Genomic DNA, 26503 nt, shown 5'->3' on the forward strand with positions numbered 1-26503 from the left:
TCCCATTTTTCTTCAAAGGTTGGATATAGTCTTGCTTTCATGAACACTCTTAACTCTCACCTTTTATAATTATGTGATTAAATCAAGGCTTGAGGAGCTTGGAGTTGACTTTTTGCTTTCATTTAGGTTTCTTCAGTAAGAGGACTGTGTTTTCATTGCAGAATGAGGACGTGGAGTTTGTCCGAACTGGCTATGGGAAGGATATGGTAAAAGTTCTCCATATTCAGCGCAATGGAAAATACCACAGCATTAAAGAGGTGGCAACTTCAGTGCAACTGACTCTGAGATCCAAAAAAGATTACGTGCATGGAGATAACTCAGACATCATCCCCACAGACACCATCAAGAACACAGTTCATGTCTTGGCAAAGTTTAAAGGGGTAGGTGTCATTATTCTTAGATGTCGCCTATCTTGATGCAGAATTCACTATACTATACCTTCAGGGTATCACTTGCTTACTGCAAGTTCCCTTTACTTTTTAACCCTGTTTTTACATTAAAGCCACTAATTTTTTTAAATTTCTATTCTAAAATTCTCAGCCTTACAGAAACGTTTTTTTCCCCTTCTTCTTGATCTCACTTCTTCTCTTTGTTGGTTCTCAACTTACTACATCTTTTAGGAAGAGAATCCTATCTGACAAATTTACGTGTTCTCTCTTAATTAGAATCATTGGCAAATCAAGGCCCTGGGAGGATTTCGGAATCAAATTTTACACATTTTTGTCATACATTTCTTTGATTCCTGTTGCTTGTTTTTTTTCTTTTAGAATGGTGTACATTTATAGAAGAAAGTACCATTTCTCTTCCTGGTGTTACTAGAGAAGAAAATCTTGAGTATAAGATATATTTTGAAATATATTTGCCCAACTTTTGATGCCTTCCCAATTTTCCCAACTCCATGACCACTTAGTGTCTGTATATCATGGCAGGGGTCCTCTTCAAAAGGGTCTTGGAGCTGATAGAATCTGCTATTTTAGCACTTCACCTTCACTTTCTTTAAGTGTGAGTGAAGCTGTGTTGGACCACCAGTAGATTTCTGGGCAACTCAAGATAATGTTTCTATTTGCTAAGAAGTCTAAAAAGACAAGAAATGTAGACTGGAAAGCCTCTTTTCTCATGCTTTTGCATGAAATCCACACTCAAAATGTATGAAATGAACAGACTAATTGAAATATAATTTCTGCAAGGCCTTCCTCCCTGCTGAACCTTTCTCTTGCCAGTCAGAGTGGCCCCAGCAAGCATAAACATGGCTATGGACAAAGGCATTGCTCTCTTGAAAACATAAATTGAAAATAGGCTTTTGTCCTGAGCTATAGAAGAGGGCCAGGTATCGCAGACCCTTCTATTTCCTGTATTGTGTGAGTGATGCAGAAAAGTGAAGGAACGGACCTGGGTATTAAAAACCATTAGAATTTATTCACTAGAGATAGAATGCCCATGTAATTTCTTATCCAAACCAAGGCACCTTTTTCTTTTGATTTTTTTTAAAAATGAGGTATAATTGGTATACAATTTTATATTAGTTTCAAGTGTACCACATAATGATTTGATATTTGTATATATGGTGAAATAAATTTTTATTTCTTGAGATGAGAACTTTCAAGATTTATTCTCTTAGCTACTTTCAAATAGGCAATGCAGTATTAGTAACTGTATTTGCTGTGATATACATTATATCCCCATGACTTATTTATTTTATAACTGGAAGGTTGTACCTTTTGACTCTCTTCACCCATTTTGCTCACCCCCTCTCCTCTGGCAAACATTAATCTGCTATCTATATCTATGAGCTTGATTTTTTTGTTTGTTTTTGTTTTGTTTAGATTCCACATATAAGTGAGAACATATGGTATTTGTTTTTTCCTGACTTATTTCACTTAGCATAATGCCATCAAGGTTCATCTATGATCTATGTTATCACAAATCTAAAGATTTCATTTTTTAAATAACTGAATAATATTCCATCATTTATATATATAAAAAATATATACATCATATATATCATATAAATATGGTGTAAATAATATATATAAGCTATATATTAGCTATATATAGTATACACACACACACACCACATTTTCTTTATCCATTTATCCATTGATGGACACTTAAATTGTTTCCATATTTTGGCAATTGTAAATAATGTTGCAATGAACACACATCTTTTTGAGTTAGTATTTTTATTTTCTAAACTAGGACACTTCTGAGAGTGAAATAAGATGCTAAATAATTATTCTGGGATGAAAGGCATAACACAGAACTATCTCAGGGAAACCTGTACAAATAGTCCACCTTAAGCAAAGCCATAGATCGTCTGTAGACTGTGCTAAGACCGTAACACATTGTCTAGAGATTATTATGAAGAATTTGTGTGAGAGTAGGGAGCTACTTTATGGGGTGGAGATGGTCCATAGAAGACCTGTTTGCAAAAAAGCGAGGAAGCAGAAGTGGCCCTACATTACCATTTTTCCTTGGGAAACTGGAAGGCCCACTGGCTGATGTCATAAAGACACCAGAACATTTTGGAGTATACCATGGTACTGTAGTTGGCATGGGTGATGACTGAGCTTACCGTAAGAAGAATCTAAATGTTAAGTTTCATTTTGCTCATCCATTGATTGACACATTTCTTCCTGCAAAACAGGTTTCTTTTAAAAACAGGGTAGTCTCACCTGGTAATGGTGACCTATTAACCGCACTTAGGAGACCTCGTGAAAAATTGGGATAAGGGCCAATTCACCTCACCACATTCTTTCAAAATCTGTATTTCTCTGATTCTAAAAAACACTTGAAGAAGAGAACTCCATGGGTATTTAAAAATTATTTTTAAATGGAGCAAGTGTTCCTGATCACTAGTATTTTGTTTCCTTTTACAGATCAAAAGCATAGAAACTTTTGCAATGAACATCTGTGATCATTTCCTTTCTTCTTTTAACCATGTCACCCGAGCTCAAGTCTATGTGGAAGAAGTCCCTTGGAAACGTTTTGAAAAGGTTACCTCAGTTATTTGTGCTCTCAGCTTAATTAAAGAAATTGGCTTTATGACATGTGCTGAAATTTTACTGGAAACAATTTTTTTTTCTAATTTTCAGAATGGAGTTAAGCATGTCCATGCATTTATTCACACTCCCACTGGAACGCACTTCTGTGAGGTTGAACAGATGAGGGGTGGTGAGAAAATATTTTTCATGTTTTGATTCTGCAATAGCAATTTCAATATTTTTTTCTTCTAAACAATTCTGTTTATTAGCATCGAGGAAAACTGTAGAGAATTTTGAAGGCATTTAAATCTGAGATGGGAGTTAGCATTGCGACTCTGGAATACATTTAAAAACTATCTACTTCTTATCTTGATGTAAAAATGAAATAATACATTTTGTAATAAATCTAGGGGCTGAATAAGGTAGATCGTATTTATCATCTGATTCTGAGGTGAGAAAAAAAAAAAAGGTTCAGGCTGACAAAACCCCAAATCTCTGAATTTTCTAACCTGTACTTTTTGTACCATACCATGCTATAATTATAATAACCTTTATAGGAAATAGTAAATAACAATCGAGTTTCTCTGACATTTTATTTTCATAATAATAAAATCACTGATATTATTATAATTACTATAGAATGAACCTCATTTAAATAGCAATGACAATTATATAATTCTTTCTATTTACTAAGAAATTTAAAAATTAACTGTGGAACATAATTACGATATAGACCTTATTAGTACTGATGATTGAACTTACCAAATATCAAAATTCCCAAAGCTTGTCTCCCACTGCTTGGTTGAGATGGTCAGAGCAGAGCTCATGAATTGGCTGTGAGTTAGAGTAGAGGACCTCGAAGAGCCATGGAGCCAAACATGGTAGATAGGTTTCTATCCTAATAAAAAATAAACTTCCATGATAATCAGAAATTGAAAGTGTGGACTGTGAACTTTTTCCCTTTGCAATTAATCTTCCCTTTCTTCTCCTTTCTCTTTTCTCTCCTCTCCTGTCCTTTCCTCACCTTCCCTACCTTTCCTTTTCTGTATCTCCTTCTCTTTCTTCTCTAGCTCTCTTCAGTAAGAATTGGAGGTAGGATCTCATCCATGTCAGAAATATTATAAAGTTAATAAAATATAAGTCCCTTCTGAGTTCTATTGGATAATACCTTCCCTTAGAAAGTTCTAGTGTATTAGCTGTTGTTTAATAATTTTCGCTATCTGTATTAAATCCCAGGCACAGCCAGGGCCTTCTCAGTGTTTAATTAACAGTTATGTAATTATTGTCCTATAAAGGAGACTGAATAACTAGCTGTTAAATTAAGTTGAAAAGATAATGATTTTTTAATCCCCCAAATGCATAGCCATGTGATATATTGACTTGCTGACTGAGCTATTAGTTGAAATGTAACCTTCCTCCCTCCCTTCCTTCCTTCCTTCCTTCCTTCCTTCCTTCCGTATGTGACTTTGGGAGAGAAAGAAAAAGAAACTGATTCCCTGAGCCAGTGTTTTCCTACCCAAACGACACGGACTAGCCTCATAAAATTATAAACTCTAAACTGGCATTGTTGAGCAGAAATATAATGCAAGCCACACATGTAATTTTAAAATTTTCTAGTTGTCACATTAGGAAAGCAAAAAGAAATTAATTTTAATAATATATTTTATCTAATCCAATATATCCACAATGCCCCTTAAATATAATTACTAATGAAATATTGCACATTTTTTATAAAGTGTTAAGTCTTTGAAATCCTGTGTGTATTTTATATTTACAGGACATCTCAGTTCACACTTCCCATATTCCGAGTGCTTAAGAGTCACATGGAGCTAGCAGCTACCATATTGATCAGCATAGCTCTAACCCAAATCATAAGTGATTTTGCAATATTTAGCATATTCCTCTTTTCATTTTCAAGTATATAGAGTAATAGTAGGGGCTAGAATTAGATTTGGGGAGAGCTAAGTAAAAAATAAGAACATGAGTGAAATATGCTTATGTCATTCATTGAAATACTTTTCAACAATTGGATTTTGAGGACTTTTTATGTATCCTAGGGTAGTAAATTCAGAGGTGAATAAAACATTTCTTGGCCCTAGTCAGTTTACAGTAGATGAATAGTAGGGGATAGATTTATAAAAAGATGTGTTACAATTTCAGGGGCTAAAAACCACAATAAACGAATCGAAGTTATGCAAGGGAGGCAAAGAGGTGCAAAACCCCAGCTCTTGCTAGGGTAGTCTGGAGGAAGAAATATTCCAATTGACTTTTGAAAAATGATTCAGGATGTGCTGGGCATAGAAGGGGAAAGAAAATTACAGGCGGAAGAAACAGAATGTGCATGGGTAGGACCTATGAAGGAGTGGAAGAAGGAAACTAAAATATTTTGGACATCTGTCTTATGCTGACCACCATCCTGGGCAAGTAATTTAATTTTAAAGGGCAAAGATTTTGAGGAGTAGTAGCAAGTTTAAAGGGTCAGTTCTTAGAATGCAAGGAGCTGAGATGAAAATGAAGAGATTGGTTTGGGCTGGATTTAGAAGGGCCTCATGTGCCATGCTAGCAAGATTGGTCTAACTTGGAGGCAGTTTTGCATGGTGGTAAATCTGTAAGTGTTGGAATCAGACTACACTGTATTTGAATTTGAGCTCCACTATTTAACAATTTTGCGACTGTGAGAAAGTTACTTACACTACCTCAGTGTTTTTCATTTATGAGATGATGATTACAGCGTTCACCTGAATGGCCCAGGGAATTAAAGGAGATAAACATTAATACAAGGCATGTTAGCACAGTACCTGGCACATAGGAAGCATTCCTTAAATGACAGCTGCTATTATTATTATTTAGGATGGCAATAGAGACCCAAGAAAGGTCTTTGTGTGTGTGTGTGTGTGTGTGTGTACCGTTCAGTATTCTGACCAAGTTACTGTGCACTGGCTGGAGAGACAGGCGGAATTTGGGACCTTGTTGTAGAGATGGAGAAATGAGGGAGTTGGATCTCAGGCAGTGAGAAGTAGAGATAGAGGAGGCATTAGGTGAGGCATTTCTGAAGGGAACTGAACGGGTGTGAGGGATTGGGTAGGGGTGAAGATGGAAGGGTTAAAGTTGCCCTAAAGTCCGAGGCCTGAGGGAACTGACTGAGGAAAACACCTATGATTAACAAATGTTCAAGGGGAAGCTGGTGATGTGGGGAATAAGGGATAGAGATAGATTTGGAGACCATCAACAGACTGATGGTGGGTGAAGCTGTGGGCAAGAAGGAGCCATTTCAGGAAAACACGTGAGCTGGGAGGAGGAAAGTGAGAGGACTGGGGGAAATTCCCCAGTTCATGGGTTGGGCAGTCTGAAAGTCAGACAGGGGAAAGGTCAGAGAGAGAGAAGGAAGATTGGAGAGAGTGGTATCATGGAAGCAAAAGAAAAATACATTTCAAGAAATCAGTGACAGTATTAAGATAACAGGAATCATAACACACAGGTGCATATGTAGTGGCTCCATACAAGAAGCTCACTGCTTTTTACAAAAGTCCAGTTCAGTGTGTGTGTGTGTGTGTGTGTGTGTGTGTGCGCGTGCGGGCACATGCGTGCCTGCGTGTGTTGGAGGATGCTCTGCTCCAGGAAGTTGTTCAGGAACCCAGGTTGATGCAACCTTACATTTTTTTATCCTTACTTTCTGTCTTTTGGGGTCACGTTGAGAGTAGATCCGCTTGCCAGACAACCAGGAAAAGAAAATAGCTTGGGGAAGCAAAAGGAGGAGGCAAAACCCCTCAAGCATAACACCAGGCCTGAGACTAGCACACAGCACTTCTACTGGAGAGAACCCAATCACACAGCCACACCCGACTGCAATGGAGGCTGGGAGATGTAGTCTAGCCAGGCACCCAGGAGGAAGAGGAAATGGATTTAGTAAACAGCAAGCAGTATTTGCCACAGGAAGATTCAGAAGTTCAGAAGGATTGCAAGAAGACTAAAGAATAAGTGTGCAGTTTGGCAAATGGGTCACTGGTGACTTGCACAAGAATATTTTAGCAGGGCCTGGAGGGGGAAGTGGAGTGGCCAAGGATAGGGTTCTGGGGATCATAGGAAGAAAACAGTCTGCTCTTCACACCCTTGTTCTTTCCAGAAATTACCAGGAGCTATCATCAGCCTGAATTCTAGTCACCTGGTTGCTGCAGAAAGGAAACACTGGTCACCATCATAAAGCCAAAGCTTTTTCTTTCTGCAGAAAGCCACAAATCTTCAGGGTACAGCAGTCGCTGTGGTGGTGTTCCCAGAACCTCAGTTTGACTCATCTAGAGTCCAGCGTCCCTCTGAATATCATGCGGGGCTGGCAGGGTCAGGATAGGGGAAGAGGGATCTGTTGCCTTAAGTGTATGCAGTATGTATGTGGACACGTATATGAGTATGTGTATTTTCCAGTGTTGTGTACATAAAATGATATTTGTACTCTGTCCTTCTTTGGAGAGTAAGGATCTATGATCTTAGGGTGGCAGAGTTTAATTCTTAATCTGCTTGTTATCCAAGAGATAAAACTGCAGATACTGTGAGGTAGGTCAATGAGCAAACATTGTCATAAGAAATGTCCTTGCATAGACTTCCCTGAAGAAAATAATCCTTATCTACCCCACCCCCACCCCCCAATTCACATGGCAAAGACTGTTACAAACTTGTAAGTACGGCTTTTGGTGAGGGGCTATAGCTAGTTGGAGAGAATCTGCCCCCTCAAACACATGCACTTAATCACACAGTCAGCCCTGCTGCTCCCCAAAGGGACTCTTCCCAGCAGGATATGTAACTAATGGTCTAGCTTCTTTCTTACCAATCGAACATACATTTATAGAAAGCCTACTGAACCTCGAGCACCATTTTAGGCCCTGGGAATTGCTATAAAGCTCCCATTACACTATTTTCCTAGTGGATCTTTGAAAGCTACATCATTAAGTGTACTTTCACCTGTTTCAAAGTCTGTTAGTTCCAAGAGAGAATCTGAAAGAGAGAGAGAAATTTGTCCACCCAAAGGAATGACAACTGTTATGTTTGTGACTTGCCAAACTCTGAGAGAAGAGCTCAGCTCTGCACGTGCGTTCTGAGTTGTTGGCTTAGGCGTTCTAAGGAACCTGGATCTTCCAAACTCTTTCTCTCATGTGTCTCCCTGAACTACAAATGTAGCCAAGTCTTGAAGTTGCTGAGATGGTTGAGTCACTAATTTGGACTAAATTGGCCCCCAAACCACTGCAGTATTTGAATTATAACTCACAATTCTTTAAGAATCAAATTCCTCCCAATCTGACACTAGGTATAAAAATTCAGCTAAAGCATGGTTAAGTAGAGGAATGGTAGATGGAGAAGACATGTCAACTAAGAGATAATTGTCTTCTGGTAGTAAAAAAAAAAAAAAAATCTATTGACATGGAGACCAGTGGAGCCTTGGAGGTGGTCTTAAGGAAGGGGGGTGATGAAACTGAAGTCCCGGAGGAAAGTAATTTCAGAGGCTAGGCAGGCAGAAGAAGTGAGAGGGAGGAAGTAGGAGACCCAGGATAGAGACGGCTCATTTCCAAGAAGGCTGTGTATGTCTTTTTTGATATCAAGACTGAAACACTCTTCAGTTTCTCCAAAAGAAGAGTTTTGGTACACACAAGTCTTTGAAAATCATCTCTATCACAACCTTGTTGTTCAAAAGCCCAGTTAACTTCCTTCCACCTGGCCGACACCACCTTTGCACGGAGGTAACTTGCACTCTCCCTACATGAGTGAAATGGACTCTCAAAGACAAACGATATTTAATCTTCACTTTTTCTAGCTCTTTACAAGTTTGAGGTTTTTCTACTAGAATGATTTAATTTAGTTTTAAAATATCCTCCTTTTAGCTATTTGTGTCCTTTTTGGAGGTGTTAAACATGGAAGCAATTATCCTCTTCATGACAGGATTTTTTTTTCTTGGCTCAATAAAGCTTTGTGCTTTGTGACACCTGATGCGTAGGTAAGGAATTGGGCTTATTTTCTATTAATTTGCAGTGAGTTTCTTTCCCTTCGAGAGCTAAGGGGTAGGATGTATGCTTCTCTGAGAGATAAACCACAATCTGTTAAGTGTGTGGGAGGACACTAAAAGCTAGCAAAGATTATGTTCTAGCAAAGTAAAATGTGAAAAATCCTCTTTTGCATTACACTATAACCATGGGGAAAAAAAAGAGGGAAAAAAAGCTGATTAAGTGGTTTCATGACAAGTAACCTAGAAAAGGGCAGTCCTTTTGGTTGAATTAATTCTGTTAGTCTAAATTGGAATTGTTTTTAGCGTGTGTGAGGCATCATATTTTTAGTTGTTGGGTCCATGAATTTGAAAGGCTCAGGTTCGTACCAGTGTTCAGAAAGCTGGGGCACCGCCAACAGAGAAGATAAAATAAGCTCTTTGATTTCATCCAGAGTGTCTAATGTGTGCCAGGGAAGAACAATTTTTCACATTAAAAGAGAATAGGGTTTGTTGTTGTTGTTGTTCACAGAATGATGAGCACGCACCAGAGTAGATGGTTTGTGTTCTGCCAAAACTGTGGCAACGGTTAATTGTCTTTGGGAACATAAAACATTTTATTCTATGTGAAACTGAGGCCAGGACACATTAGAAAATGCAACTTCTTTCTTCATTTTCAGATTCTAGCAAGAAAATAGATCACTTAAAAGTTGCCTAGCAGAACTGACACTCCCCAGAGATCAATAAATCTCATCCCAGGGCTGGAGGTGGATAGAGATGGCATGCCAGAGGTCGTTTTCAGAACCCAGTGAGCCTTTGTGAAAGTTGGGAAACATTCACAGGTAGTTAAAGTTGGTAAGAAGAAGTCAAGTATCACAAAATCATGATAACTTTTAGAAAGCATTTTCTATGGGGCAGCCGTACTACTAAGTCCTTTACAGATATTACCTCAGACATCTATCAATCATAGGAAATAGGTATGGTGATCATCTCCAATTTCAAGATGAGAAACTCAAGATAGAGAGGGTTTAAGTAATTTTCTGAGGGGGAGGAGAGGCACAGAGAGTACTGAGATTTGAATTCAGGAAATCTTGAGTTCCAAGGCTGTGGCCTCAACCACTATGCAACACTGTATCCGGAAATCCTTTCATGATTAAGACCACTGGAGGAGCCAAGTCTTATTGGCTTACATGGATGTTGGTGATAAAGGCCAGCTGTATAGGAAAAAATGAATTAGGTAAAATTTGCCTTTGGTTCTCATTAACTTTTTGTTTATCCCCCCTTGAGGATTCCCACTGCTTGTTCTAAACTTGTTCCTTTTTTGCAAACCTACATTTCATTTCTATTGGATTTTTTTTCTAGAAGGGACAACTATTGGAAATAGATTATATTATTTTACAAAGGCTTAAGAAGTCACTTCTTTATGGGGTCTTTGTATTTCATAGGAAAATTTTAAGGAATAAAAAGTTTTCCAGACACATAGGGGCCATTTCTAAAAATGGTGTTTCAGTTTCTGTTTCAGATCAATGGAGATAGTAGTTTTCAGGCTGGGTACTCTCTCTAAGGCTCTCGAAGAACACTGTGGAAGGGGAGGTGGCAGTCTTCATGTCTCCTGGAAAGGCCTCTTATTGTAAAGAAATGGGAAGAGAGAGTTAAAGGAAGGGGAAAACATCGTGGGGGATTGGGAGGGATCCAAAAAGGAGGAAATAATGAAGTGCTGAGTTCAAATGCCACCCCTGCCAGTTTCTAGCCATGTGACTATGGGTAAATGACTGAAAGTCTCCTGTATAAAAAAGCTTAATAGAATGTGAGGATTAAGTAAGATAAAGACTGAAAAAGGCAGCAACTATATGCATGCTGATAGTTTGGATGTTCTCAGCTAATGGCGATGTCCTCCCCCTCCCTTGCCATGCTGTCTATTATAGTTGGGTGGGTGTGATCAGGAAGGGAAATGGTAAAGATTGATGGAGAAGAACTGTCTAGAAGAAAAAGAGACTAAGCTGTGAAATACTTATTTTTTGATGTGCATCAATCTTGTTGCATGGATTCACTCATTCATTCAGTAGATACTTATTGATTGCTTCTGCAATCCTCTTGGATTTTAAAGTTAGACTCATTTGGATCAGCTCTACACAGCATTTAGTAGTGCTGATTTTGCAGAACCATGTCTTCATACATTTCAAATCTGTTACATCAAGCCAACTTAAAGCATGAGGACATAGTTAGTGCCTTTCTCTTGATCCTTCTTCAGATGTAGTTTCCGAAGAGAACTTCAGAGTGTTAAACAAATATCATTTCAGTTTTACCTCATTGTCCTGGAATACTCTGACCAGAAGACCTTATTTAATCAGCTGATCAGCCACTAGCCACTGGCCATCATTATCTTTGGTAAATGTACACATGTGGCTGGGAAAATATCAAAATATAGTCATTATTTACCTACTTCTAAACTCCACAGCTCCTGAGTTAACCACAGCAACTTAAACCATATAGAAGATGTAAGCTATTGGGTTATTAAGAGCTGCCCTGGATTTTAATTGAGGATCGAACTATATTCTTGTCCTTCGGCTAAAACCATGTACAACATAGTGATGCTTGATGCCTCTGGCCCTTGAGTTATACACCAAACAAGCCAAGAAAGATAGATATTAATCAGGCCTAACATCAGGACTGAAAAGAGATGACCTTAGTCATCCTGTCATGGCACCGTGCTACTCGGGGTTTGTATCCAAGTGCACCCTGAACATCCAGCCTCACTAGCCTGCACAAATTAGGTTATGGTGATGTTAATTCCTGAACTTTCCTGGCCTTGTAGGTCTCTCATTACAAACCTGCTGGATCTCTCCAGTCAAACTCTCCCACCTCCTGACAGTCTGGAAGTCTGTCTCACACATGTTTAGAGAGAAGTTTGCACCCATAGGGTACCACTACTGCTTCCTTGGCTCTGCTCAGCATTGGCTGTGCTAGTTGTCCCTGCTCTTTGGTAAAAATGATGTTCTCTATAGAACATTGTACTCTGGGGTTTCCCAGTGTGTCACCTGGTGCCATGTTCTATTCAAGCTTCACCAAACTGCGAGAGCTACAGTGTGTTCCACATAGAAAAAGAGAGAATCTTCTCCTCACTAACTCTGTGCCCCACCTGTCCCAGACCAGGCGCTCGAACTGCCTGGTACACATGTAAATTGCTTCTTCAGGTTATACCATCACCCCTCCACTTCCCCCATTCACCTCACACAGTCAGGGACTGCAGGAAAGCCATATCAGCCCCTCCATTTTTGCCAACTCTGCCCTCTCTCCCCCAGGTCCCCATGAACCAACTTTGTCCCTTCTCCTTTAGCCCAGAAGCCATTATATGGGTATTCACTTAGGTAGATCTATGCCCTATGGGTCACTGCCTCATTGTCCCGGTCTCTATTTCGGCTGAGCCATGTCCGCAATGCTGCCCATTCATGAAGTTGTCTGGTTTCAGTGAGTTCATGACCACAAGAGAACTGAGAGTCTGATGATAACTGGAGCCCTCATCCAGTGTAGATGATCAACACGAGGACCAACTCTCCCTCACCCCGTAAAGGCGGTCAGAGTAGCAAACAGAAGAGCTGCTCTGGAGGAGCTTACTAATCAGCATGATTATGTGTTGAGTAAAGGAGATCTCAAAAAGTGGAAGGGCTTTGGCCTAGAAGTCACCTGTATGTGTAGCTGAGAGGAAGGTATTCATTTCTGCGGGTTTCAACACAACAAGAAGGTTTAGTCTCCAACCTTCAGTTCTCCTAGGGCTGGAGGAAGGCAGGGAGTCATGGAATCCAGACGGAGAGAAAGGCACACCATGCTCATCACTTGGACTTCAGAGGAGACATGGAGACAGAAAACATGGGCAGTGAGGCAGTTCTTTGTTTAAACAGTGCACCATATTTTAATGACCAGGATCCTTAGAGCTAGGTATCAGTAAGAAGACACTATTTTGTTTATGTCCTCATCCCCTCTTACATTTTTACTTAAAACAGGACCTCCAGTCATTCATTCTGGAATCAAAGACCTCAAAGTCTTGAAAACGACCCAGTCTGGATTCGAAGGATTCATCAAGGACCAGTTCACCACCCTCCCTGAGGTGAAGGACCGGTGTTTTGCGACCCGAGTGTACTGCAAATGGCGCTATCACCAGTGCAGAGACATGGATTTTGATGCTACCTGGTATGGGCATGTGCTAGGGTCTAGCACCACCTCTGCCCTGTTCCCGGGGCCCCAAGGTCATGTGCTCTTCCATCTGAAAGGGAAACGTAAAGGCCATCCAATTCAACCTCCCCACTGTTCAGAGTCCCTTCTGTTGGACAACAGAAAGACAATGCTCTTGATTTGAATTAGTAAATTTGCACTGAAATCTTAGATGCTATTAGCTAAAATGACATCAAATGGACCACCTAATTTCCCTGACCCTCTGTTTTTCAATTGATTACATCAGTAGTTCTCAAACACGATTGTGTATCAGAATCACCTGGAGGGCTTATTAGAATGCAGATTACTGGGTCCACCTCCAGAGGTTCTGATTCTATAGGTCTTGGAGGGGGGAGCTGAGAACTTGCATTTCTAGTGAACTCCTAACTGATGCTGATGCTGCTGGCCCAGGAGCCACACTTTAAGAATCACTGTATGAAGCGAGGGTAATGATATTTGTCTTTACTACCTCATAGTAGATGCAGAGAGGGCTACATGAGGATGACCAACTCACCCCAGTTTGCCAACGGCTTTTCTGATTTTGAGACTGAGAAGTCCCATGTCCCAGGAAACCCCTTGGTCATAGGCAAACTGGGACAGTTGGTCACTGTAGGCTAAACTCAAAATGAGATGATAATCACAGAAGCAGTTTAGAAATGATATGTGCCTTAACAATGTAAAGGTGTGATTATTATTATACTAGCCTTGACAAGCAGTAATTAGGCCTCTGGACTCTGAGTTTGCTTTTTGACCGGGCATCTCATTCCTCTGCTGAAGATCTGATTGTTAGAAACATTACTTTCTGATAAGCTGGAATCTGCCCCCCGGTGACTGCCTTCCACTGGCGTAGTTTTGCTCTTTTTATTACGTGATGGGTTTGAAAATGCTTACAGAGAACCTCACCTCAATCCTCTTTTTCCTTTTTCATTTTAAGTGTTCCCCGTTGGCAGCAGGCTGATGTATTTCTGTTGGAAAGAGCAAAAAATTGAACATGGCAGAATCAGGGTCTTAGTTGGGCCTCCCACTAAGGAGAGGGACTTAGTGTAGATCATTTAACTTTTAAGATTGCTCATGTCTAAGCTGGGATTAAAAATAGTACCTGCCTCAGGTATATTGAGAGAATTCAATGAAGTAATCACATAAAATCCTTAACACAGAGCCTGGCACAGAATAAAACCCCTAAAATCATAATAATGCAAAGAACTAGCCAAATGAGCAGTAAGGGCGCAAGTGTATTTGGAAGTCCTCTTCATGGATTCTTCAAATGTAAGGAAGATTTACTCTGGAATGCCCAGTGGACCCTAATTCCAGATGATGAAGATAGCCTAGTGACAATATATTTGTTGGATGGGATATGTGTGTGTGTAGGGAAATTGGAAGTGAGGTGTTTTCAGGGGAAAAGCATTACAGGATATTAATCTCTCCTAAAATCAGCAGTAAAATTGTTTTCTGGGGGAACAGAAGGTCACCACTTCCCTGCTTTACAGTGCATTCCTAAAAGACCACCCTATGAGTCCTCAGGTCTCTTTTCTGTGTTTTAGGGATACTGTTCGGGACATTGTCCTGGAGAAATTTGCTGGACCCTATGACAAAGGCGAGTACTCACCCTCTGTCCAGAAGACCCTCTACGATATCCAGGTGCACTCTTTGAGCCGGGTTCCTGAGGTATGTTTTGTCACTTGCCATCCTGAAGACTAAGAGAACTTATTGTGTCTCCTGTCAGCTCTGACAGAGAGTTGAGAGTTAAAATAAGACAGTGGAAGACACATGAAAAATGACATCTGTTGTTGTTCAAAAGCTTGTTATAGCAAGTGAGAAGAGAGCAAAAAATGGAAAAATCTGTTCAACCTGAAAACACAGGCCACTGCTATAGTTCTTTAGGTTTGTTGAAAATTCTGTGGGTCTTTTCAACCTGCCACAACTTAAGCCTCATATCAGGACACTCAAATGCCCTGAAAGAAGGATATATTAGGCCAAGGGTCTCTGTTTCAGGGTAGCCAGGAATTAAGGATAGACGCAGAGAGATTCCATCCATCCATCCATCTGATGTTATAGGATGGTTATTATATCTCTGTCAACACATGAAGAATACAAAGATAAATTAGGGTGCCTACCCTCAAAGAGTTCATCATTGAGTAAAAGGAAAAAAAAGTAAACTAATGATGCAATAGAGCGTTATGGAAGTACAGGGAAAGGCGTTTACCTCAGGTATGGGACGTAGGGCCAGCCAGGCTTTCTGGAGGGAGAGGTGTTTGGGTCGAGTCAAGGGACAAGTAGGGGTTTTCTGGGTTCATACTTAAGGGTGAGGGAGCATGGTAGGCATAGAGACAAGGAGGCATCGTAGAACAGTCATTGGTTGTTAAGGATCTGCCACACGTGACACTCCAGGAGTGAAAGTGCACGTGCCCAGGCATGAGGCAGGAACCAGATCAGGAGGATCTTTGTGTGCTCGTTTATAGTCTGTACTCTAACTTGAAAGCCCTTCGGAGCCACGGAGGGGTTTAACCAAGGTGTGGCACTCTACAAAGATCACTCTAAAAGAGAGGTGATAAATTAAAAGGACAACAGATTACAGACAAGGAGACCTGTTGGAGGCTGTTGGGAAGCAGAAATCTGGCAAGAAGGGTCTGAACTTAGTTTCATGATGAGATGGAGAGGAAGAATTTCACCCTTAGACCAGGGTAAGAGGGATGCTTGCCATGGCCCAACACTTTCCCAGGCCTTTCTCTGGCTATGTCTCTCTCCACTGGATGAAGAGTCAGTGGGGCCAAGGCAACAAATCCTTCAGGGACCCACACATCCCTTTCTAGATCATTCTCTGGATACCTGCACCCCAGAATTAACTGCCCAAATAACCCCGAGACTACTTTCAGAAACAGTGCAAACCTCTTCCTCAGACGCATCCTCTGGAGGCAGATTATGACATCAGTGTGTACACCCTTAGGCCGGGGAGTAAGTGAAAGGGGCAGATGTTTGCAGGAGGTCTGGATGAGACTTGACATGTAAGCAAGAGTGTCCAACCATGTGAGTCCAAGAGAGAAGGTGGGATGGGTCAGGGGCTGGGGTCTGGCTCTTCCCACAGTACCACATCCTGGCATGGCATTGCAAGCAGTCAGAGATTTCTAAATTACAATCTGGCCTTCCAGGTTGTTATGAGGGTATATTTGTCCATTTGGAAGGATAGAACATATTTCACTTAAATGTTTCTTGCTTGATTTGTAACTTTAATTTTTATTTTTTTTTATTCATTACTTTAAACATCTGGTATGTGGGCCTCCAATTATATTCTTACCCCAGGGCCTGCAAATGTTTGCAACAGGCCTAGAGAGGGGGAAATGGACTGAGGAAGAATTTAGGAGGTTGACAGGCCAGCACCAGGAGGCCAGTTGGATACCGAAGCTCTCAGAGTTTTCTGACCCACAGAACTCTCATTTTTCTGAGAACAGATTTTACACTTGGAGGGAAAAAGGGTGGATCCACCATCTAGTAATAGGACTGTGAGGAGACAACCTTGTCAAGCAGTGGAGAACCACCAGAGGGTGTCTCAGGGACAGAGGTGGAACTTGAGTACTGGGCTCTCGGGCAGGTAGGTTGCAGGGGAGGAGTGCTAGAGGGAGAGAGAGTCACGGTTGCCCAATGTGACCCACATTACTTCGGATTCCAGATAGAAGACATGGAAATCAGCCTGCCGAACATGCACTACTTGAACATAGACATGTCCAACATGGGACTGGTCAACAAGGAAGAGGTAAGAGAACTTTATTAATAGTTAAACTACATCCACCCCCTGCCCCCACACTCTTACTTGTCTTTATAAATTTGGGATGATAATGTCACCAAGCAAAACTCTTCACAGCTGTTACTTTTGGAGTATTTATAGTTGCCACTGATTAGAGTCCTCTTAGACTCTGGGCCTTTCGGTACCTGAGGCTGGAGTACCCTAGAAGTGGATGAGTGATTGTGGAGGAGGGTTGGAGGCTGCAGGGAGTGAAAAACAAGGAAAGCACAGAGTGTGCCAGGAGAGACAGCTCTGAGATCTGTTTCTCCGAAAAGTGCCACCCAAGGTCACGGCTTCATTATGCTTCCACGATGAGGCGAGGACGAGAAGAAAATGATTCCTTTTTCATTTTCCTTCATCGTCTTTAACTTTGGATTAAGTCGTCAATTTAAGTAGCATATAAACAGAAAATGTCAACAGAAAAAATGAAAGAGTGTTTGTGTTTCCAATTGCAATTATAGAAAGCGAGATGAGGAAGTGTACTTTTTGAAAGGAAATCTTGTTTTGGAAAAAACACTTACCTGGACTTGTTTTAAGCCATGACAGAAGGTTAAACCAAGTGGGGATGTCTGACTCAACAGCCTGAAGTAGTGGGGCCTTGGAGATTAGAACTGTCCTTCCCTCTCGAACCACTTGCAGGATGGTAGGATTTCTCTATTTGATCCATCCTCTCACAGGCTTCTAGAATTTGAAAAACATCACCTTGGTAGCTGGTTTTAGTGTGTAGAGGGAGGGAGGGGCCATCTATTAATGTGTCTCTGTGGCCATAGAATTCTGGGCTGGCTGACCTAGGAGCCTTCTTCTTAGTCACAGTCCTCTGGCCAGTCACCTTGTGTTTGCTCTGCAAATTATGTAACTGGGCTCTGGGGGGCCCTGCACCACCACAGCTGTAGGTGGAGGCTGGGGAACAGCACTGTGAAACGAAGGTCATGCTCAGGTGCCTGGGATAGCTGCTAGAGAACTCTGAGTGGCAGGGGAGAGCAACCTTGATCCCGGGTACCGTTCACTCAGCTGAGCAGAGAGGAGCATTGTTACTGCGGTGGAAGGAAAGCACGGTGATTACCAGAACACCATTAATTAGAATATAAAGCCTTTTGACACAATTACCTTCTAAAGAGTAGAAGAGGGACCCGAAAATAATCCTGGCCAAACCCACCAAAGGTAAAACAAAGGGGCCCCAAACAGAAAAGGGTCACGACTGGGACAGTGCTTAGCTCAGGAACCTAGCAGAGAAAGGAGGTCTCCTCGGGGCCCCCAAACACCTCTGGCCTGCACTGATCCCAGTTCAAAGATTTGTTGCCGGCCTTGCCGGTTGTGTCTCTATATCCAAGAATTCAGATTTGCAGCTTCCTCAGCTCCCACCCGAAGAACGGGTGGGGACCCTGAGGCAGGAAGGCCCAGTTCCTTCGGGCCAGGGCTCTGCACGAAGACATCGAGAGGCTGAACAGTCGCCCCAGGTCTGTGTCTGCACTTTGGGGACGGCCGGGGCTGCTCTCGGGCCCTCACGAAAGGCAACACATGAAAAGCGGGGAGTTAGGACACACTGACAACGGCAGAGATGTGACAAACGACAGGGTGGAAGACAGAACCACTCTAAACTCACAGCTGTCTGGAGCCATTTAGTATTGGGCTAACAGCCCCGAGGACCTCAAGCGTTCCTGAGGGCATGGCGGTATTGCAGCCTTGGACCATGACTGATGTTCGAAGTGACTCATCAAGCAAAGGCCAAATTATGTTTACCACATTCTATTGAAAAAGCAGGGATATATATAATGCATTTGAGAAACATTTATATCCCAATGATTAATTTTTTTCACAAACTCTTTAATGTTCTGGACAATCAACTCATCTCTCAACTATTGAGAGGGAAACAAGGCATTACCATACTTGAAATAACTGTACGACTGTAGGGCATATACATTTTGCTGTTTAGCGAGTTGTGTTTCTGTTGTTGACTTACCGTTGATTCACAGAAAAAAGGAGAGGTCTATTATAATGCCTCTGAAGTAGCCACGTGGTTTTTCTACAGGTCTTGCTACCATTAGACAATCCATACGGCAGAATTACTGGGACAGTCAAGAGGAAGCTGGCTTCGAAGCTGTGATATTGTAGCCACCACCACTGCAAGTCTACTCTCAACTGAGGAATTCCTTCAGCCTCTTGTGATGCTGGAAATCATAGCATGTAGCCATGCAAATGTTCAAACTAGTGTGTTGATTTATAGTGTTAATCTTCCTCCTTATGAAAAAGTCTTCTACTACTAGCTCGGCAAGGTGTTTTGTGATTAGTAATTATAACATACTTGGTGGATACAGTTTACTTCACAAATGCTGAGCAGTATGAGAATAGTCATAAATCAATATTTACTTTTAGTTGTCTTGTGCCTTCCTATCTTAGAGAAGTTTTAGAATCAATTTACTAAGAAAATAATCGTGAATTAAGGCATGTGTCATATCAATTAATTTGTGCACAAATTTAAGAGTAAGTACTTTTTTCAACGTACTGACGCTAAAACTTTGCTCTGGGCAATGCAGAAAATGTAATGACGAAATGCTCTTTTGAAAATTATCACCATTGTGACTTCAATTAGACTGAATATTTGAATATCTAAGAATGCTCTAGTATGTGTATCACTGGGAGTTTATTTCTACTCTAAAAGTACTTTTGTAATCGTAATGTATTGGTTTTATGACTTTTACAACTCTTAGAGAATATTTAGTAGACACTGAAAAAAAATATAACTTGTTTTTCTTTGAATAATGCATCACTTTGGCAAAAAGAACACATTTAATAAATGCTAAGTCCATACACCAGTCAGTGAGCATCCATAGAGAAAGAAGACGAGAGACTCTATAAAAATGTCAGTATTGGGGCACCTGGGTGGCTCAGTTGGTTGAGTGGCTAACTCTTTTTTTTTTTTTTTTTTATTAATAATGATTTTTTATTATATTATGTTAGTCACCATACAGTACATCCCCGGTTTTCGATGTAAGGCTCGATGATTCATTAGTTGTGTATAACACCCAGTGCACCATGCAATATGTGCCCTCCTTACTACCCATCACCGGTCTATCCCATTCCCCCACCCCCCTCCCCTCTGTAGCCCTCAGTTTGTTTCTCATAGTCCATAGTCTCTCATGTTTCATTCTGAGTGGCTAACTCTTGGTTTCAGCTCAGGTCATGGTCTTGAGGTCCTGGGATTAAGTCCTGCATCCGGCTCCGTGCTCAGCAGGGAGTCTGCTTCAATATTCTCTCTCTCTCTCTTGCACTCACTCTCGCTCTGCCCCTCTCCCTGTTTGGTTGTGCTCCAGCTAGCTCTCTCTCTCCCAAATAAATAAATACATGTTTCAAAAAATTTCAGTGATGATTTCTAGATGGTGGGATTAGGAATGATTTTTTTTTTTTTGGGGCCATGTGTTTTTCTGGATCTTTCAAATATGAAGAGTTATTACTTTTATGGAGAAATAAATATAATTGATGATTTAAAGGTGTGTACATATTTTACTGGTGATTATCTTTATATCAGTTGACTAATACAACTACTGTATATGGATATATACTGTAAAGCTTCATAAACTCTAATTTTTTTATTTTCTTCTTATTTTTTTTAAAGATTTTATTTATTAATTTGAGAGAGAGAGAGTGAGCGAGAGAGAAAGCATGAGATGAGAGAGGGTCACAGGGAGAAGCAGGCTCCCCACAAGCTGAATGTGGGACGCGATCCCAGGACTCTGGGACCATGACCTGAGCCACAGACAGTCACTAAACCAACTGAGCCACCCAGGTGCCCATAATAAACTGTAATTTTAGAAGCCCGTGATGAAAACCTGTCCACATGAACATTCCAGATCACCTTCCTCCATTTAAAAAAATCTCCATTTATTAATTTTTTAAAATCTCCATTTTTTTAAGAAATGGTTACATATGAATACCTAGTATTGTTTGATAACTCTGCTTCATTCCTCTTTCTAGTACTATAACTTAAGCTAGCATGGCGTAGTGTTTAATTTCACAAACGCACTTCAATCCTGGATCCACCTCTTACTAGCTCTATGACAAGTGTCCTCATCTGTAAAATAGAGGTGAGAATAGAATCTCAGAGGTTTTTTCAGGATTAAATGGGTTAATGTCTGTACAGTGCTGTGATCATATTTATGCCTGACACACAGACATTTCTATATGTGTTTGTTAAATGAGATATCTTGCCTTCTTTTCATGTGTTATTAGACCCAAGTAGAAAATCATCATTGGACTTTGTGAGTGAAATGACAGATGGGAGGTCTGGGCGCAGTGAGCCCTAGAAGATGCTGGAGGCCACGCACAGGCTCATGCCTGGCTGGGAAAGAACATGAGATAAGAAGGAAGAAATAATTTGAAAAGGACAGTCTTGTGCCGCATTGAATACTCAGGTTACAAAATGTGCGTACAGCATGTCACTTGCACGGCCGAATAGCGGGTATATTTTCTTCCTCTGCTGATCTGATAATCCAGTGCAAAGAACAATTTAGAGCTTAACATGATTTTTTTCTAAAAACAAACAAACAACAAGAACAAAAGACTTAATTGGGCCCTTCTTACCAGATATTATCTTGGTCATGTAAGTTTTAGAAACACTGAGAAGAAATCCAGATTCGAGCAGAATCCTTAGAAATTGGGGCGCATTTTATACATACATGCATTGTGTTTCTCCTGAGCTCCTACAACATTTATGGTAACGGACCGCACATGAGCTGTTGGACGTGATGTCCCCGGTGTGCCGTGTGCGGCACGAAAGCCTGTGTCTGTGAAATTTTCAAGGACCAGATTCCTATTTGGGGGAGGATGTTTTCTTGTGGTTAAAATCGTAAACTATGTGCTGAAAACCAGGCTTGGGGTTTCACCTGGTTTGGTCGGTGCTGGCGGAGGGGCAGGCCAGCCTGACCTGTACAACATGTGTGAGCTCGTTTGTATCAAAACACTTTCTGATTTCCTTGAAGAAGGCTAGGACGCTTTTCCCCTGTTTCGGGGAAGCAGACTTGCTCTACCGCGCTCTCCCCTGCCTTCTCCCCATCCTTCGCCCAACCCCACCTCAAGTCGTGGGGGCCCAACGCAGGGGGACTCACTGCCTGGGAGGCAGGTTGCACAGCGCTCAAGGGAGCAGCTGTCATTTGGGGCTTGTGGTTTTGGCAGCCAAAATTCTAAGACTTGGTCAAAATCCTCTAAATTTTCATCTCCTACCTTTTCACAGAAACAGGCTCGGGAAATGTGTTCCTTTCTTTCTTCTTTTTAGAGTCAGACTTAAGTTCATACCACTCATCACTTTCAGTAACCCGCTTTTTCTCCCTTTGTTCTCAATATAATAGAAATCACTCTTTGGAAACGGTGTTTTTCTTGTTTGTTATTGAAACAGAATTTACCTTTTTCAACCACATGCAAGATTTAACTACAGAAATCTGAACTTCTTTCTAACCTCCTAGCCCTCTGTCCAGAAAGAGCATTTTTTTTTCCCTTCAGACTTGGGACTGACTGGACTTTGCCTTTTGTAGTCTCCTTTGCACCAACCTTTGTAGCTTCTGCTTCCTCGCCTGCATTTCAAGAGGAAACCAAGGTTTCTTTCTGAAGACACGGATTTCAAACCTTCTGACTCACTGGGTTCTTCCTGCTTCCAAATACTGGAAACTTATTCTCTTTGTATTTTTCATAGTCTTTGTTCTCATTTCTCTCAGAACGCAGCTGCCTTTTGTTCTTCCATTCGCCCGGACTCTTTCTCAGGAATTCTTACAGTTTTTGGATTCTACGGATATCCTATTGAGAAAGAATGGCTATGGACCTTCCTCCCAGCAAAACGCTCATTCACTCCTCTGTAAGGGCCTCCACCTCCGTCACGGAAGTAGTTTACTCTCAATCCTTCAAGTGTGAGGATTCCATTGGACCTTCACCACCTGAGGAATATATTCAACCAAACTTGGAAGAAAGTCAGACTGATTCCTTTATATGAGAAAGGGAAATAACTGTGTTCAAAAACTAATGATGTACTATCCCTTGGCTAATTTAATTTAAATAAAAAATAACAAACTTCAATTGGATTTTGCAGGCATACCCTGGAGAAACTGCAGGTTCATTTCTACATCACTTTAATAAAACAAATTTTGCCCCCCCCCAAAAAAAAAAGCACAGAAGAGAGAAGGACCTCGGGTATATTAGTTTCTTGAGGCTGCTGTAACAAGGTTAACACACACTTGATGGTACGTAACAACAGAAACATAATCCTTCCTTGTTCTGGAGACCAGAAGCCCAAAGTCACGGTTTTGGTAGGACTGTGCCTGCTTTAAAGATTCAGATTCTGTCCTTGGCTTACAGCTTCTGGTACTTTCTTTGGTTTTTTGGCTTGTGGCTGCACCACTCCAGTCTCCCATGGTCACGTTGCCTCTTCCGTCTGTCTCCTCTGTGGAACTCTTATAAGGACACTTGGCATTGGACTTAGGCGCCACCCAAATAACCCAAGGTGATCTCTTTATCTCAAGATCCTTTATCTACAAGGTCCTTTTTCCCACATAAGTTCACAATTACAGGTGCTCAAAATTAAGGCATGAACATAGGATTTAGAGTGGGGGGGAACCACTCAACCCACTCTAGCGAGTCAGGGGACAGTGAGCTTCTTGAGAACAGCTCTCTCTTTTTTTTTTTTTTTAATGATTTTTTATTATATTATGTTAGTCACCATACAGTACATCCCCAGTTTCCGATATAAAGTTCGATGATTCATTAGTTGTGTATAACCCCCAGTGCACCATGCAATACGTGCCCTCCTTACTACCCATCACCGGTCTATCCCATTCCCCCACCCCCCTCCCCTCTGAGGCCCTCGGTTTGTTTCTCATAGCCCATAGTCTCTCATGTTTCATTCCCCCTTCTGATTACCCCCCCTTTCTTTATCCCTTTCTTCCCCTACCGATCATCCTAGTTCTTATGTTCCATAGATGTGAGAAATCATATGATAATCGTCTTTCTCTGCTTGACTTATTTCACTTAGCATTATCTCCTCCAGTGCCGTCCATATTGCAGCAAATGTTGAGAATTCATTCTTTCTGATAGCCGAGTAATATTCCATTGTATATATGGACCACAACTTCTTAATCCAATCATCTGTTGAAGGGTATCTCGGCTCCTTCCACGGTTTAGCTATTGTGGACAATGCTGAGAGAGCAGCTCTCCCAGTGCGTATTGGATCTTCAGCTACACGTAGGCTACTGTTTCCTTCGTACCTGGGGGATAGTCACATCCCCCTTTCAGTTTGATTAGCTGTCATGTCGATGTCTATGAAAGGGCAAAGAGCATGGACTTTGGACCTAGATTGTGCTAGGTTTCAGACTGGGCTTCTCCAGTTTCTAGCTGTGTGACCTTGGGCAAGTAACCCTAATATTAGTTCTGTAATTTTGAAATGAGTCTAATAATAATAATAACTACCTTACAGAGTAACTGAGGATTAACTGAGATAACGCATCCATGAGTTAAAATGTTTTGGGGTGCAAGTAACTGAACACCTAAGAGTGTCTTCAACTGGAAGGACATTTGTTTACTTAAGAAGTTTGGAGATAAGCGGTCTCAGGATTGATCTGGCCATTCAGGGATAGCTTCGTGGTCTCAGGCTCATTCCATCCTTTGCTCTGCCATCCTCACAGTGTGTCAGTGGTTCCCCTGGGGTCACAAAATGGGTAATAAATCTCCTGTTACACATGGTGTGCATCACCCAAATCTCCCTTGGGACCAAAGCACTCCGATGCCCCAAGTGTTGGCCTCTGCTGGCTTATCATTGGGTCCCTCTGCAGGAATTGCCCTTGGCTAAAGGAAGCTGCCTCACTCCAGTTTACAACCACCCCCTGGAAGCAGCTCACATTCAGTGCTGGTCAGTATAGGAGATACAAAGTCCCGACCCTCTTGCCTCATTTGGGACAACTCTGCAGGGACACTCCAGCCCCAGAGCTCCTAACTGACTGAGGTCTTTGTTGCAACTGCATCATAATCTAACTTCTTCCTCTGCCCAGTCCTGCCTCCTTCGCTGCTCACGGGCATTATTTCAGAGAGTGATCCTTAATAAACCTGCATGAAAAGCTTGGGGTCTCACTGTACGTTTCTTAGGAAGCCAACCTGTCGATCTAGGAGTGCTTCTAGGAAGGAGGCTCTAAAATGGGGTTGTGGGAGCTGAACCACCCACTGTCCACCTGGCGGTGAGCTTCTGAAATGTAATTATGCAATTGTTAAAACTATCACCTGAGGTGAATTGGGATGGGATACTGGAGGAAGGGAATACTCTGTGGAAATATCTTGGATGCTTGGGAGATTTGGGGGTAATAACTAAGGATGATGGCATTTGTTTGGGTATTGCTGGGAACCATTAATACATTAAGAAAGACAATGAAAAGATAAGGGTGACTAATAACCAATATAATGCAAAGCATGAAAGCAAGAGGACCTCCTTGGTAGCATGTAAAGAAAATCTACAGCCAGATGATCAAAAAAAATTAGAATCAGGCCTAGGACTTAATTATAAGAAGAGCAGAGCTCCGGGGAAGACTGGATTTTCAGTTCTGAGAGGTCCATACACCAAGGTCAGGCTCCTGATTGATGCAGCTGAAACCTTGAATCCTCAGATTTCCCTGAATTCTCTGCGCTGGCAGAAGTAGACTACTCTTCCCTGCTAAAAGCTAGCACTGCCACCCTTGCTTGAAGACAGTGCAAAGCCTTCTGCATGTCTACTTGGAGTCTCTTTTCACCTCCCCTTCAGGCTATCAGACCTATAAATAGGGTCAGGTTACATCATATACCAGCCAGAGACATGCTTGGACGGCTAAGGGAGGAAGGGGCCTACGGGCCCAAAGAGTGGCAAAGATTCAGTGAATATGCACAAGAGCTGGAGGATCATACATGGGACTGGAGCCTGACGGTTTTGGACAAAACCCATCAGATTTTTATTTTTTAAAAGATTTTATTTTTTTATTTGAGAGAGACAGAGAGAGAGAGAGAGAGAGAGAGAGAGAGGGAGAACACTGGCAGGGGGAAGGGCAGAGGGAGAGGGAGAAGCAGACTCCCTGCTGAGTGGGGAGCCCGATTCAGGGCTCGATCCCAGGACCCCAGGATCACAACCTGAGCCAAAGGCAGATGCTTAACTGACTGTGTCACCCAGATGCCCCCACACCGCCCCAATCAGCTTTTTAAAGCAAGAAGGAAGAACAGAAGCACTTTCCATTCACATAGGATGGTCTACTGTATAAATTTATGGTCTTGCTCTAGGCCTACATTAATCTCCTACTTTTTGTATCTGAGACCTGGACCATCTAGAAACTCCATAGAACATCACATTGGTTCACTGTACCCATGATATGTTAATGGAATTGGAAAAGCAAGAAGTGGTGCTTGTACTTTAGAGAATGGTGGAGAAACCTAGCAGGAGCCCACCGTGTTACTGAAGTTTCTAGGCTAGGACAGGGGTTGGAAAAATCTATCCTACCATCTGTTTTTGTAAATAAATTTTATTGGAACACAGCCATTTGCTTATGTATTGTTTATGTATTGAGTGGTTGCAATAGAGAC

General features: G+C 41.5%; 1 protein-coding gene across 3 annotated transcripts in view; it reads left to right on the forward strand.

Moving 5' to 3' along the window:
• Positions 1 to 20420, forward strand: part of LOC113254484 (uricase) — a 29649-nt gene extending 9229 nt beyond the window's left edge. For 2 of the 3 annotated variants that reach the window (XM_026497714.4, XM_044383691.3), the window contains exons 2-8: positions 162 to 380; positions 2877 to 2993; positions 3093 to 3171; positions 12948 to 13134; positions 14697 to 14820; positions 16820 to 16903; positions 18963 to 20420. In XM_026497714.4, coding sequence (XP_026353499.1) covers positions 162 to 380; positions 2877 to 2993; positions 3093 to 3171; positions 12948 to 13134; positions 14697 to 14820; positions 16820 to 16903; positions 18963 to 19037 — 885 coding nt within the window. In that variant the 3' untranslated portion in view covers positions 19038 to 20420. Of the gene's footprint in view, positions 1 to 126; positions 381 to 2876; positions 2994 to 3092; positions 3172 to 12947; positions 13135 to 14696; positions 14821 to 16819; positions 16904 to 18962 lie in introns of all 3 variants that reach the window. The other variant, XM_044383689.3, reaches the window with a different exon arrangement.
• The last annotated feature ends 6083 nt before the right edge of the window (positions 20421 to 26503 follow it).

This window comes from Ursus arctos, unplaced genomic scaffold (assembly GCF_023065955.2).
Source record: "Ursus arctos isolate Adak ecotype North America unplaced genomic scaffold, UrsArc2.0 scaffold_12, whole genome shotgun sequence".
Lineage (NCBI taxonomy): Eukaryota > Metazoa > Chordata > Mammalia > Carnivora > Ursidae > Ursus > Ursus arctos.